At 53.3% G+C, this 13318-nt stretch overlaps 2 protein-coding genes across 2 annotated transcripts; both read left to right on the plus strand.

The window, feature by feature from the left end:
- Window positions 1-1026: 1026 nt before the first annotated feature.
- sfh5 (Phosphatidylinositol transfer protein sfh5) lies at window positions 1027-2482 on the plus strand (the record flags this gene model as incomplete). The annotated part of the gene is made up of 2 exons (XM_032032890.1): window positions 1027-1691; window positions 1762-2482. The coding sequence occupies 2 exons, from the start codon at window positions 1027-1029 to the stop codon at window positions 2480-2482; spliced, it is 1386 nt and encodes a 461-aa protein (XP_031888099.1).
- Window positions 2483-6231: 3749 nt separating this feature from the next.
- On the plus strand, window positions 6232-8832 carry Ash1l (Histone-lysine N-methyltransferase ASH1L; the record flags this gene model as incomplete). The annotated part of the gene is made up of 3 exons (XM_032032889.1): window positions 6232-7426; window positions 7479-7858; window positions 7909-8832. The coding sequence occupies 3 exons, from the start codon at window positions 6232-6234 to the stop codon at window positions 8830-8832; spliced, it is 2499 nt and encodes an 832-aa protein (XP_031888098.1).
- Window positions 8833-13318: the final 4486 nt, after the last annotated feature.

A 13318-nucleotide genomic window follows, 5' to 3' on the forward strand; every position in this document is an offset into this window, starting at 1 on the left:
GGTAGGTATGTCGTTGTTCCATTAGCCCAGTTACCCACCTCGGGCGCAGAATACGGATAAGTCTAAGGCAAGGCGGCCGTTGATGAGCAACGGTCAACACAAGTTAGAGCACAAGCACAGAGAGACGAGCAGCAGAAGTCAGCTTGTCAGCGAACAAGGAAGCAGATGTCCGGACTAGAGTGCTAGGTACGGACAGAGGCCCCAAGCAAGCACCGTCGAAACAGAAGGCGCGAATCACTCTCAGGAAAAGGGGGTCCATCCCCACTCCACTCTCCCGAGCTGCACAAGCTTGAGCAGGAGCAGTTTGGGATTGGACAGATGGAAGCACTGATTGGATCAAGGTGGATTGGCACCCTCGAGTTCCCCGGAAGCAACGCACGGGGCACTCAGCGGTTCGATAAGGTAAGGAAGGCAGGTATCTGAGGTGAAGGAGCAATGGATGTGAAGTAACAGACCGGGCAGACAGTGTACCTACCTATACCACCCATACCTGTCACTTCTTTTGTTGCGGGCTGCTCATGCTGCTACGGGTGCTGTCGTATCAACTGTAGCCTGGGAAGTAATGTAGAACGGGTTCAAGAGCAAAGACAAAGTAAGATACCTTGCCTTAGGTAGGTACGGTAGCAAGGTCCCATGCCGACGTGATGATCGTTGTGGTGGTGGTGGTGTGGTTTGTTTGTTGCTGCCACTTTCCGTGCGTTTCCTTCATTAATAGTACTTACCCAAGCTATTCCGCACCTCCTGCCTCCGCCGCCCTGTTATTACCCAACACCTTTTTTTTTTTCCCAAAGGAAGAGGGAGAAAAAAAAAAAAAAAAAAAAAGACACCCCAACGCGCACTCACTCAGCACACGGCACACACCTCAGGCAGCTTAACGCGACTTGCAGGAAGAGGGGCGGTAAACCTTTTTTTATTTTTATTTTTAATTTCTTTCCGTCCTTGTACAAAAATACAGCCAGGAGCTGTCACTGGGTTTACACACGCGCACACACTACAGATCACATTCTCACGGATTTTTCTGTCACCATGTCTGCTCAACCTGCAAACGACACGCCTGCTGCCGCGGCGGCTCCTGCTGCTGCTCCCGCAGCGGCTGCTGACGCTCCGGTTGCTGCTGCTGCCGGTGCTTCTGCTCCTGCTGCCGATGCTGCTGCTGCTGCGGCTCCCACCGCTCCCGCAGCCCCTGAGGCCCAGCAGCAGAAGACTGAGGACGCTGCTCCTGCTCCGGCCGCCCAGGCTACCGAGACGAAGCCAGAGGAGAAGAAGGAGCAGAAGCCCGCCGCCGCCGCCGCTGCTGCTGCTGAGAAGCCTGCCGAGGAAAAGAAGACTTCTCTTGCCTCATTGTTTGAGAAGCTTCCCGGCATTCTCGAGGCCGCTAAGCACAAGGAGATGTGGGGTGTCCAGCTCTCTGACAACACTCACGTCCCGACCACTGTTATCCTCCAGAAGTTCTTGCGCGCCAACGACGATGATGTCGCCAAGGCCGCTGACCAGCTGCAGAAGGCTCTTGAGTGGCGCCGCGATACTAACCCCGGCAAGCTTCTCGACGATGTTTCTTTCGACAAGAAGAAGTTCGATGAGCTCGGTTATGTGACCACCCACAAGGACACCGAGGGCAAGGAGATCATCATCACTTGGAACATCTACGGCGCTGTCAAGGACAAGCAGGCTACCTTTGGCAACGTTGATGAGTGAGTATTGGTCCCATCATATAAGATTCTGATCTTGCCGAGACAACATCTTAGCTCACCGATTTTGTAGATTCATCAAGTGGCGTGCTGCTCTCATGGAGCTCAGCGTTCGCAAGTTGGGCCTGGACAAGGTTCAGACCCCCATTCCCGAGGGTGGCGAGGACCCCTACCAGATGATCCAGGTCCACGACTACCTCAACGTTAGCTTCTTGCGCATGGACCCCGCCGTCAAGAATGCCTCTTCCCAGACCATCAAGATCTTTGCCATGGCTTACCCGGAGCTGCTCAACCACAAGTACTTCGTCAACATTCCTGCCCTGATGGGCTGGGTCTTCAAGGCCATGAAGGTGTTCCTTGCGCCCAAGACTGTTGCCAAGTTCCACCCTCTTGGCTACGGATCTGAGTTGGGCAACGAGCTCCCTGCTCTGAAGCAGTCTCTCCCCAAGGACTACGGCGGCAGCGGCGAGAGCATCAAGACCGCCGGCCAGACCGTGAAGCTTGCTGATGCCGCAGCTCCTGTTGCCCCCGCCACCGAAACCAAGGCTGCTGAGACTCCTGCCCCCGCTGCCCCTGCCGCTTCCGAGCCCGTCGCTGCTGCTGCCGCTCCTCAACCGGAGAAGGCCGCCGAGGCTGTCCCCGCGGCCTCTGAGCCTGTCAAGGCGGAAGCTCCCAAGGAGGAGGCTCTCAAGGCAGAGGGCTCCGAGGTCCCCAATGTCGCCGACCTCAGCATCAAGGACGATGCTGAGGCCAAGGAGGCTGGCAAGGAGGAGGCTAAGCCCACCGCTGCCTAAACGGCGGCCTGTCTTCGTTTCCTTTCTTTGTATTCACTTCCTCCGGCTTGACTTTGGGATCGTTGTGGGTTGATTTGCGGGACAAGGAGATTTGGTGGCCTCGCGGAGGTCGAGGAGATGGATACCGCCGTTAGACAGACTGGATTCGCCTTTTTCCGGCTTGGGGTTGGTCTGTGTTTCTCCTTGCGTTCATGCCATAATACCCATCTTGTGTGTGTTCGTGGCGTTTTCCGAAATTCGTTTTCGATTGGAACAGAGATCCTCAGACAGACAGAACTCTTTTAATAGGAACAATCAAACAATGTGATTTACACTCTTTTTCTCCCCTTGTCATTTCAAGGTTTTTATTTTATGGCCCTGCCTGACTCGGTGATTTGTCTGCCGTCTGAAACAGGTTGGTGAAGACGCACATTGGTCCTTTTTTGATGGACTTGCTAAGTTTAGGCAGACTGTGTGCGATCGAGGTCACAGTGCTGGTGGTGCGCACCCACCTCGTCGACCCGCCCAGGGGGCATCGCCTGAAATCCGACATCCGGAGGTTTGGATGCCATCGCTATCATCGGCACGACTTCGTCATGTTATATTCATGGCAGCTTCAGCTAGCTGGTTCGATTTTTATTGCGGACACGGTCTTCTGAGCAGATATGAATTGAACCAGCGTGATTCACATATCCATGTCATCACCGGATGGCGTGCTTCTTCGCTTGGGCATGGCTTAAGGCGGCGTCCGTTTCTGCTGGAGATCACCTGTTTTGACTATGCCTCTGCCGTCGTCATCTCTGTCTAGAACTATCACCGCTATCTCTACTTTTATCGACGTCCTTCAGCCTCGAGAATATGTACCTCGAATACGAAAAATATTTTCGCATATGCGCAGTAACGAAGGGCGGTCTGTTCTACTGCCATTGAGTACCCGAGCACTCAGCTAGCTTGCAGAGCAACGATTCAAATACTGCTGCAAGCCGAGCGAAGCTACCTTGAATCGTGTGTCAGATATGATCTCGCCCTCGAGATTTCGCGCAGGCAACTCTCATTCGGTAATAACAATACTGACCTCTCATCTCCCCCATGAGTTTTACCTATATCAAAATTTCGAGAATAAGAAAAATAATTGAGAGACGCCTATGTCCTCTGTGCTTGCGGGACTAGATTTTCCATATCCGAGGCGTAGATACTCGGTAGAAGTAGGAATATCGACGATAGTAAAGACGGCCATAGTAGAAATGCAAGAGACGTCACGGGATGTGCAGTCGCCAAAGCACAGCCGATAACAGGTCGTCTCACTATTAAGTCAATGGGCGATAGATAGTGCTTCGTCATGAAGTTGAAACAAGTCTGAGGTCAACATCTCTTGTTGTCCTCATATCCCGTTGAGTCTGCGGTCGAGATGTGCTAATGTGCCGAGTTATTTGACTTCACTCCGCCAGTGGCATTTTGGTGCGAAATCCCACGTCTTGGAGGTCTCACAGCATGCGCTCCTTTCATCACTTCGGCCTGTTTTCACCACATAGGTTGTTTGGATTCTAATTGCAACTCACTTTTTCAAGCTCTTTCCTCATACATGGAATTGAGTCGATGTAGGCAGTTCTCACGGAGCAATCCGTGGCCCGTATTGCACCTACCTCGCAGTCAAGTCGCTTGCCTGTCTGTGTGACTAGGCATCATGGGCGAAAGTCCAAGATTCCCTCTGAAGAGTTGAAATTGAGTCATTTCAATGCAGATATCGCAAGCCCGTGAGACTGAGGTTTTGTTGTGAACGGCTGGTAACTCACAATGTGGTGAATCGGCTGGGACTCAAATTAGACAGTGCAACCTGAAGGGCGGCATGCGGCTGGGGCAAAAAGGACGATACGTGCGGGAAGTCCGAGGTGTGGTGTTGTCCATCATGCCTCTATCGGGGCGAGGCTCGGCCAGCACAGGCAGGAGTGGCGCGCCGGCGACAGAGACAGAAAGTAGGAGGTGGTCCGAGGAGATACAAACAGCACAACCAGATAAAACTTGAACATGTTCAACTCGAAACCCAAAAACCAACCACACATGATGCGATGGAAGGCTTTCAACTTATCGAATAAATTCGTTCTCCCCGCAGCATCTTGACTATATACAACTTAAATGCCCCGGGTCAGCCGGGAACTTGGTCAATTGCTGCGTAGTCAGCTGATGGAAGGATCCAATGTTCAACTGGGATGTATATAAGTGGAGGAGGACAGGATAGGATAGGACAAGAGCTGAGGAAGGGACAAGAGGAGACGACAGGAGAGGAGAACGGGAGACAGCCCGAGGGGAGGCACACACACGAACCGTGGGTTTCTGTTTACCTTTTTTTGTAGAGACCAGGTCGGCGGCCAGATCACGCTTCTCTATGTACCTCGCTCATCCTTCCATGTCTGCAGTCTCACTGCCCAACCTCATTCTCGTTCGCACAACCATTTGCCATCCGCATCCGCATTTACCTGCTTTGACTCGGCTTTTGACGAAGGACCGGACCTAACAATACTGGCCGCAGAGGAAAGCGAGGCACTTGTAAGGAGAGACCAGACTGCTGCGGCGTATCCGTCCACAATTAAGGTCCTCTCTGACACAGCGCCTACACCTCGCCGCACGCCAGACAAGCCTTCCCGCCCTGGGCCCTCTCGCTCTCTCTTTCTTCGAATAAAGACTGCGTGGTCTGTCTCCTCACCCCAGCAAGCACTTTACCCACCACAAGCACCTCCTGCGGGAAGACTTCTCACAACCACCGGATCTTGACCACCGTCTCCCACTTCGTACTTCTTCGCTCAACCGCCTTCTTCGTCTTCACTGCTGTTGGATTGCCTCCTCGCACAACCTAGACAGCCTCTCTGTCTGTTCCAGAAGACCCTGACACTTTCACACGAGATCATCGCAAACAGTCGACGAGGAGTAGCAGCAGCAGCAGCAACAGTGCGGTAGCAACGCAAGCAATCAACCGAGAGGACAAGCGGGCGAGCAGTCACATCCGTCAATCAGCTCGCTCCATCCCCCCAACCATCCAAGCATCCATCCTCCTCCATCAATCAATCAATCAATTCACATCGGTCGCGTCCCCACTCTCCGCAACACGACACGGAACGTCCCTCAAGCCATCCCGCCTTCCATCAAACCGCTCACTCACTCACATACCGCGTCTCCCACCTCATCTCTCACACCTTTTCGCGCCTCTAGCCGCGCAACCTCTCTTTACTCCCACACATCAGCCCGCTCTTACCACAACCCTTTTTGCTTATCTGGCACGGTCCAGAAGATTTCATCAACCGACAAGCTGCAAATTCAAAACTATTTCTCAACAACAGCCAACCTTTTCAAGTTTTTTGTCTTTGTTGCAGACTCCAATTTTTTCCGCCTTTCCCTTGTCAAACAAACAACAGCCCCCTTTTTTCTCCCTCAGGGCGCTACTGTTCTTGCACGGTAGCTTCTTCAGCACTTGCAGCACAGAGAGTACCTCGCAGACCAGCTCCGGAGGTTACCTTATTGCCACTCAATGCCCGGCGAGTAAGCTAAAGGGTAGCGAACGAACGAGCCAATTCTGCGTGCCTGCCCGTTTCCGCACCCCGGTCCAATCCAAATCCCTCCTTCCGCTTTTCGTGTCGGGACCTCTGCCACCCCCAACTTTCTTCCACGCACACACCTCATTTTGGAACGCGTCGCAACTCGACTCGAGATACTCTCGAGAAGCTTGTCGACTTTGCCAACGCTCAAAATCGCGTCGAGACTGGGCTTTTCATCCCAATATGTCTCTTTTTCCCAGCGAAAGCGGCTTGTCCGCTGCCGCCACTGATTGCTCTTCCAACATCGCGTCGTCGAGCTCGACACCCCCTACTAGCATCTCCGACGTTGCCAGCCAGGCCTCGGACGGCCCCAAACTCGACGATGTGCCCGTCCTCCTCGAGACCGAGACTCACATTGAAGCCCATATCGAGGCTCAGATCGAAATCGCTCCCGAACCTACTATTGCAGAGCCCGCTGCTCCGGTCGAAGAACCTGTTGCACCTACCGAAGAGCCAACACCCGAAACTTCCTCAGAACCGCAGTCTGCTCCCCGTTCACGTCGGTCTTGCTCCGGAAAGGCCGTATATAACTTGTCTCAACTGAGCGGTACCGCTAACCGCGGGCACCGACGCGCCAAAGGCGATGATGTGGCCAGCAGTCGTCGCAGAACCATTTCAGGCGACACACTCGTCAATGGCGAAGCTGATGCCGTCTCTCGTGTTGCTGGCAACCTGATTCGCGACGGGATCGACGCGTTGGACCTTCAATGGTCTATCGGCGAGCTCAAGGCCCCGCGCGCGAAGAAGGCCAAGACGGAGAAAGCAGAGACTCCCAGGCTTACCCGCCACACTGCCCGCATTTTCAACACTCCTGTCGACTCGCTTGCGACCAAGGTTTCAAGCCTGGGCAAGCGAAGTCGCAAGACTTTTGAGCAAAAGATCACCAAGATGTCACGCGAGCTGCGCCGCCTCCAGGACACGAACGAATTTGCCGGTATCGAAGAAAAGCCCGTGATAAGGACGGTCTGGTCGAACGGAAAGATGGTTATTGTCGATCAAAATGGCGATCCGATCCAGCCCAAGAAAAAGGCCAGGTCTGAGGAGCCGAAGAAGGAGGAGGCAGCAGTGGAGAAGCCTGCAGAGGTTGAGAAGCCCAAAAAGACGAAGCGCACAAAGAAGTACCTCGATCGTGGACTGTATGCTGGCCAAGCGACTCCTGCCGACCTGACCAAGGGTCTGTCGAATGCGGAGCAAAAGAAGCTCGCACAGACCCCCGAACTTCAAGGTTACGGGCGTCCCAACAAGGCGCTTCCGCTGCCCATGTTCAGTGGCTTGCGGTTGCTTCTCAGTGGACGCGACTTCAAGCTTCCATTTGATGTCTGCAACCCTCTGCCGCCCGGACAACCGAAGCCTGACGAGTTCAGGAAGATGACGAAGAGTATGTTTCGATTTTGTACGCTAGAGTACTTGCTTATACTAACTTTTGGTAGACCGTTTCATCGGCGATTCCATCATCTACTGGAAGAAGACACCTCATTTCCTGGACCAGTCCAAGTGCGTCTGCACACCCGACGATGGCTGCGGCGAGAGCTGCCAGAACAGAATCATGCTCTACGAGTGTGATGAGAAGAACTGCAATGTTGGGCGCGAAAACTGCACGAACCGCGCCTTTGCCGATCTTCAGGAGAGAAAGGCGGGCGGTGGAAAGTACCGCGTTGGTGTTGAGGTCATCAAGACGGCTGACCGTGGCTATGGCATCCGCGCCAACCGTTGCTTTGCGCCGAACCAGATCATCATGGAGTACACGGGTGAGATTATCACAGACGAGGAATGCAGCAATCGCATGGAAACCAAGTACAAAGACAACAAGGTACGTCTCCGACCAGTCACATGTTGCGGACATGAAGCTTACATTACCAGTGCTACTATCTCATGAGCTTCGACCAGAACATGATCATTGACGCTACGACTGGTAGCATCGCTCGCTTCGTCAATCATTCATGTGCTCCCAATTGCCGTATGATCAAGTGGATCGTATCTGGCCAGCCCAGGATGGCGCTTTTCGCAGGAGACAAGCCCATCATGACTGGAGAGGAGCTCACGTACGACTACAACTTCAGTCCTTTCAGTGATGAGAACGTCCAGAAGTGTCTCTGTGGCGCACCGAATTGTCGCGGCATTCTAGGGCCGAAGCCTCAGGAAGTCAAACAGCCCAAGCCGCCCAAATCGACTCTGAAGGCTGTGGTGAAGGGTGCTATGAAAGCTAGCAAGCGCAAATTCGAGACGCTGGTTGGAGATGATGACGAGACTGGCAGCGCTGTCAAGAAGCGCAAGATCAAGGCTGCTAAGGGAGCGAGACATTCGCTGTCGGCTACAACCAGCCTGAAGGCCGTCAGCAAGGCCGCTACAAAGGGCGCCGCAACTGTTAAGAGACGCGTGTCGGCGATGGCAATTTTGAGCGGCAATACGAAGTCGACTCCGGCAAAGGCGACGCCCACGAAGGCAGTCGCCAAGAAAGCGACACCGAAGAAATACACGGCTCCCAACCCGGCGCGCAAAGCTACCGCTGTCCGTAAGTCGGGCAATGGAAAGATGCTCAAGACGTACGGAAAGGGTTCGCCCAAGAAGGTGTCGAGCCGTGCACCCAGCATGACGATCGTGGCTGCGGGGGCAGAAGATGACGAGACACCCGTGAAGAAGACAACGATCGCTACCAAGCTGCACAGGAGCCTTAGCAAGGCCTCGCGCAACGCGTTGGAGGAGCTCTCTCGCGAATCTACCATCAGGCTCGTTAGCCCCGAGCTTGTGAGCCCCGGGGCGACCATCACAGCGCGACAGGACTAGAAGAGGGAGCGTGGCGGATGAGCTGTACTGCGGGTGCACGGCCAGTGGTTAATCATTTAATCGAGTTCTGACGTCGACAAACGAGGGCGGTCCGGATATGTTTGGCGTTCGCAGGTGTTTTCGGTCTCTCAACAGGCGAAACGGGGACTTGTATATTATGGGATGGACGGACATGGGGACGACGACGAAAGGGTTGATGAAGGGGTGGCGGGAGGCAACAGCGTCAGCTTGTCACTCGCGGAGCAGAAGGCATTTTCTCCATCTCGCTGCATACGTACGATCGGGCCCCTTGGCCAGTGCCGGGTCATGTTTTTGATAGTTTTTTTTTTGCGGTGGCAGCAGAGACAGGTCTGGGCATATTTTTTCTACTGCATCATTTCCGATTGGCAAGGGTCTCTCCGGCGGCGGTCATCGTCGACGCTCTGAATACATAAAGCACACATGTTTAATGATGAAATGGGTTTTTTGCATCGAGTTTCGGTCTCAGCAGCGCAGGGTTTGTGGCTCACCGTGAGCTCACCGAAGGGTAAATTGTAAGGCGGCAAGCGCTGATTGATGACTTGATGCCTTTCGAGGCGTCAGTTCTGAGGCGGCGTACTCTGAGCCATTCGTCTGACCGAGAATCGCTGAATGTGGATCCGTCACCGACCGGAAAAGGGACTTTTGTTATCACCCTGGACGGAGCCTTTGTTTGGTCTTTCACCGCCTGAAACAATTGATACTGGACGTTGCTGAAGCGTGGCGGTGCTTCTAGAAGCTTGCCTGATTGATGTGCTCATCACCTGACGACGACTTCATGCCAGGAACTTGCTGCGCATCTCTGTCCCGGGTTTCCAAGGTAGAGCGGCAACCAATCTATGTTGGCCGTTTATGTGGTTCGAGCAAATGGATTATTACTTGAGACAATACGGGCCGAGATGATGATGTAATAGATTGTATGCCTTGAGTGAGACCGAGTGAGAGAGGCACAGAGGCAGAAATGTTTTAGTGTCACTTGGTTCTTCTATGAAAGGACCGCTGGGTGTGATCTGGTTGGTTGCTTCCAAGTCCGCCGAGTCTGTGCCCCAACAACGTCCAGTTGAAATGGGTAGGGCGCGCCATGGTGCCCTTGCAGCAGCTTGATTTCCTGACAAGAGGCACGGATGCGTTGGACTTAAAAGGTGCTCTGAAGGCGTTGCATCAGCACCCAGTGCACTTTAATGAGCCAAAGTTGATGGGTGTTGGAAACAGACTGTCGGGTTGGGGCCTTTGCCTCGAAGGAAAGCAACTGGAGGGGAGGCGGAGCTGGTTGGCTGGTGATGATTCGACGAGGATGCGCGTTAGAACGGTTAGGCAAGGCGCGCGGTACAGTACTTTGCAGCGCCCTCCATTACGTAAGTGGGCTTGGGGAGGCTCTGCGTGAAGCGCACTCAGGTACCCAGATACATGCTTTATCTTATCTACTTGAGCCTCATTCAATGCCCGTCCAATCAGAAGCTTACCCCACCACTTCCCAAAAGACCCCGCCATCTTCATTTTCAGGGATTTCACATCACCCTTCTTTTTTCTCTGCTACTCCTGACTGACGACAGCAAACAAACCGAAAGCTTCGCGCGCTCGCCCTGCGCGATTCTGCCCACGATAGAGTCAGAATACAGGTAAGCAAGGCATGTTTCATTCCTCTAACGCGAAATTCCAAGTGGATCTCAGCGTTGCGCAGTGGCGCGTTTCTCAGATTTACCTTCGCGTTATGGACTAAGTGGGCTTCCCGCAATGGACCCACGCCGTGGGCGAAAGGTACAGTGTATCGACGTCACATCCTTGGACTGAGGTCCAATTCGCGTGCTGCGGACGGCGATGCGTCACGAGAGTCACCAAGATACCGAATTTTTTGAAAATGTAAGGGAAATGTCATTGTATTCTATCTGTTATCCAAGAAAAACAACCCTGTCTATCCTTCTATGCCGAACTCCACAAACAAAAGAAACTGTCGATGATGGCGGTGCTGTTTACCAAGGGAACTGTTGCTGGTTGTTTCGTAAAGTTACATAATCTCATCCGTGGCTGAGCAGTCGTTCTTTTCCCTTGCTCAACTATTATCTTGCGTTTGCTCTCCGGATGCGGACCACCTGCTATTCACCGCTAGTCGTGAGCTTGAGTGAAGGCGACTGGGGTGGTGGCGGCAGTGCTGGTTCTACACCGAGCGACGCTGTCTTGAGATGATGATGCTCGGTCCGCCGTGCCATGGGCGGAGTTGTTTGCGGAAGTTGGCGGGCCAAATGTGATGGGCGGCCAAGCTTGAGCTCACTCTGCTGGCCCTCCCATTGACTCGGCCGAGAAGCTATCCATGTGTCGAGATGGCATTTATCGGTTGGCTGGCAGAGCAACCTGCTGCATGCTGCAGTATTCACAGCGCCAGTGCTGGCAGCTTGGGCAGGCTTGGTCTGTGGTTGCGTTCAAAGGGCCAGTGCTGCAATTGCTGCAGTACCAAACCCAGGTGTAGGTCACCGCGGGCTTGCTGGATCGCTTGCTGCTGCCGCCGGTTCCACGGCTGGAGGAAGAGGAGTGCTTGTGGCTGTGGCTGGGCATCTTAACTGATTTGAGTGTTTGATGAAGGTCGAAGGTAAATTGAGAATGAGAGAAAGGTCTTTGCTCGAATTGCTGCTGCTAGAAGCTGAGAGGAGTTGGTGGTATCTGAAGTAAGTCGATGATAATGATGATGATGTGATCTTGCTCGGAAACTTCAACAACTCTGGATATCACAGCTTTCTTATAACTCCCGTGGGATCCCCAGAGAACGCCTAATGACGTACAAAACCTTTCGTGATATGGTATTTGGTGTCATTGCGCACTTGGGCATTGTCGTTGAGGCACAATCCCAGCACAGGGCGGAGCCGACTCCGGTTCGGCAAGTAACAATTCCCTACAATAACGTATATATCGAATCGCGCAACTGCGCTGTACGCAATTTCAGCACCAATTCCCAAGTTAGACTTGACAACGCCCTGTCTACTACCGCAACTGTCTGAGACTCTACGACAAGAATATGTGTGAGAGCTTTTCTTTTGCAGTTCGTGACAGGGCGAGAGGCAGTGCCTCCGGTGTGTGTACCTCAGGTATCGGTGTCAGCTCCGCGATCTTCCAGCCCGCCCCGCCCCGCCTCGTGTGTCTCCGGCACCGAGACCTTGGACCGGTCCTTTCACACGTCCTTCTAGTGTGTGCACTTCTGATTCTGGTGCCTGGCGGGGGTCTTTTCGAAGCACCCTCGAAAACTTCTTGTGCGTGAGACTACCGACCCCGCGGCGCTTGACCACACCCTTAAAAGGACTATGCGTGCTCTAAAAACGGCGACACCCAATCGCACGTCTCAAAATGTCAGAGAGATGTTGGTCTCTTTGCGGGTAGGCGCGGTCCTTTTGGTTTCTGTGGGTTGCATTCCGCTTCATGCGGTTACGTGGGGCCTATGACTCAATATGCAATGCGAGAGAGCTTGAAGTGACTGCACTGTAAAAGTACCGGTGCAACAACACCATGGCCGTGAGAAATCGGGATGCTGCTGCTGCTGTCCTCAGCCGTGGGCTTCACTTCTCGCGATAGCTCTTCAGCTCGAGGTGGCGCTGGCTGTGGCTTGAGAATGAGGTTGGTTCCACGAACGAGGCACCAGGGGCACCAGAGGCGATGCAAACTGTCTGAGACTTCTTCCTAAGGCTGAACTCAGCGACAGAAAAGAGGCGTGTCTTCTTGCCAAGGATTACTGTAGCACGAGATCTATTAAGATGCGCGCTTATCTTCATCTTTGGACGAAGAAGCCCCTCGGACAAACCCATTCGCATCTCACGTCGACGTCATTTAAGGCTGACTCGAGGTTCTCAACGTTCGCTCACATCGCACAAACTTCAGGGGAGCCTTCGGAATATAGAAGTGTGGCTGGAAACAAGGGAGTGAGATCTATTGTAGAGAGTGTGTCGTGAGACATCTAACCTGTCGACATGACCCCAGACCCGGACAGACATGGGTGGAAAAAGAAAAGTGATACCAGAACCGCGCCAAGAAGTCTAGATGTGAGCCAGTCCATCAATAGGAAACCGCGTGCATGTCCCCATCTTGACTCATCCGACAGCTAAGAAACGTTGCCAAAAGAAAAGAAAAAAACACCAATGAGACAGTTCCCCGTGAGAAAAACAGGTAGGTACATGCAGATCATAACTCCAAAAGATCAAACCCCCCATGCGTATGCTCACAAAACTCCCGAGTGGCAAGAGTCCACCTCGGCCACTTCGATTATTCCAATTGACCAATGAGTCTTCGCAAGTTCCGCCTAATCCCGCTCTTCGACACATGGAAATTGGGTCGAAATTTGACTTGTCAGAGCTGCATCAGACGATTCTCTTCGTCGACCACTCCTCGAGCGTAAAGCGGCGAGGTAATAATATGGTTCATGATCGAGGAAGCTCTTAGGCGACCCTGACCTTGACCTGCTGCAGATGACAATTTGCGCAGCGGAAGA

The sequence above is a fragment of the Colletotrichum fructicola genome, assembly GCF_000319635.2.
Source record: "Colletotrichum fructicola Nara gc5 chromosome Unknown KSG_Nara_v1_contig06, whole genome shotgun sequence".
NCBI classification, from domain to species: Eukaryota; Fungi; Ascomycota; class Sordariomycetes; order Glomerellales; family Glomerellaceae; genus Colletotrichum; species Colletotrichum fructicola.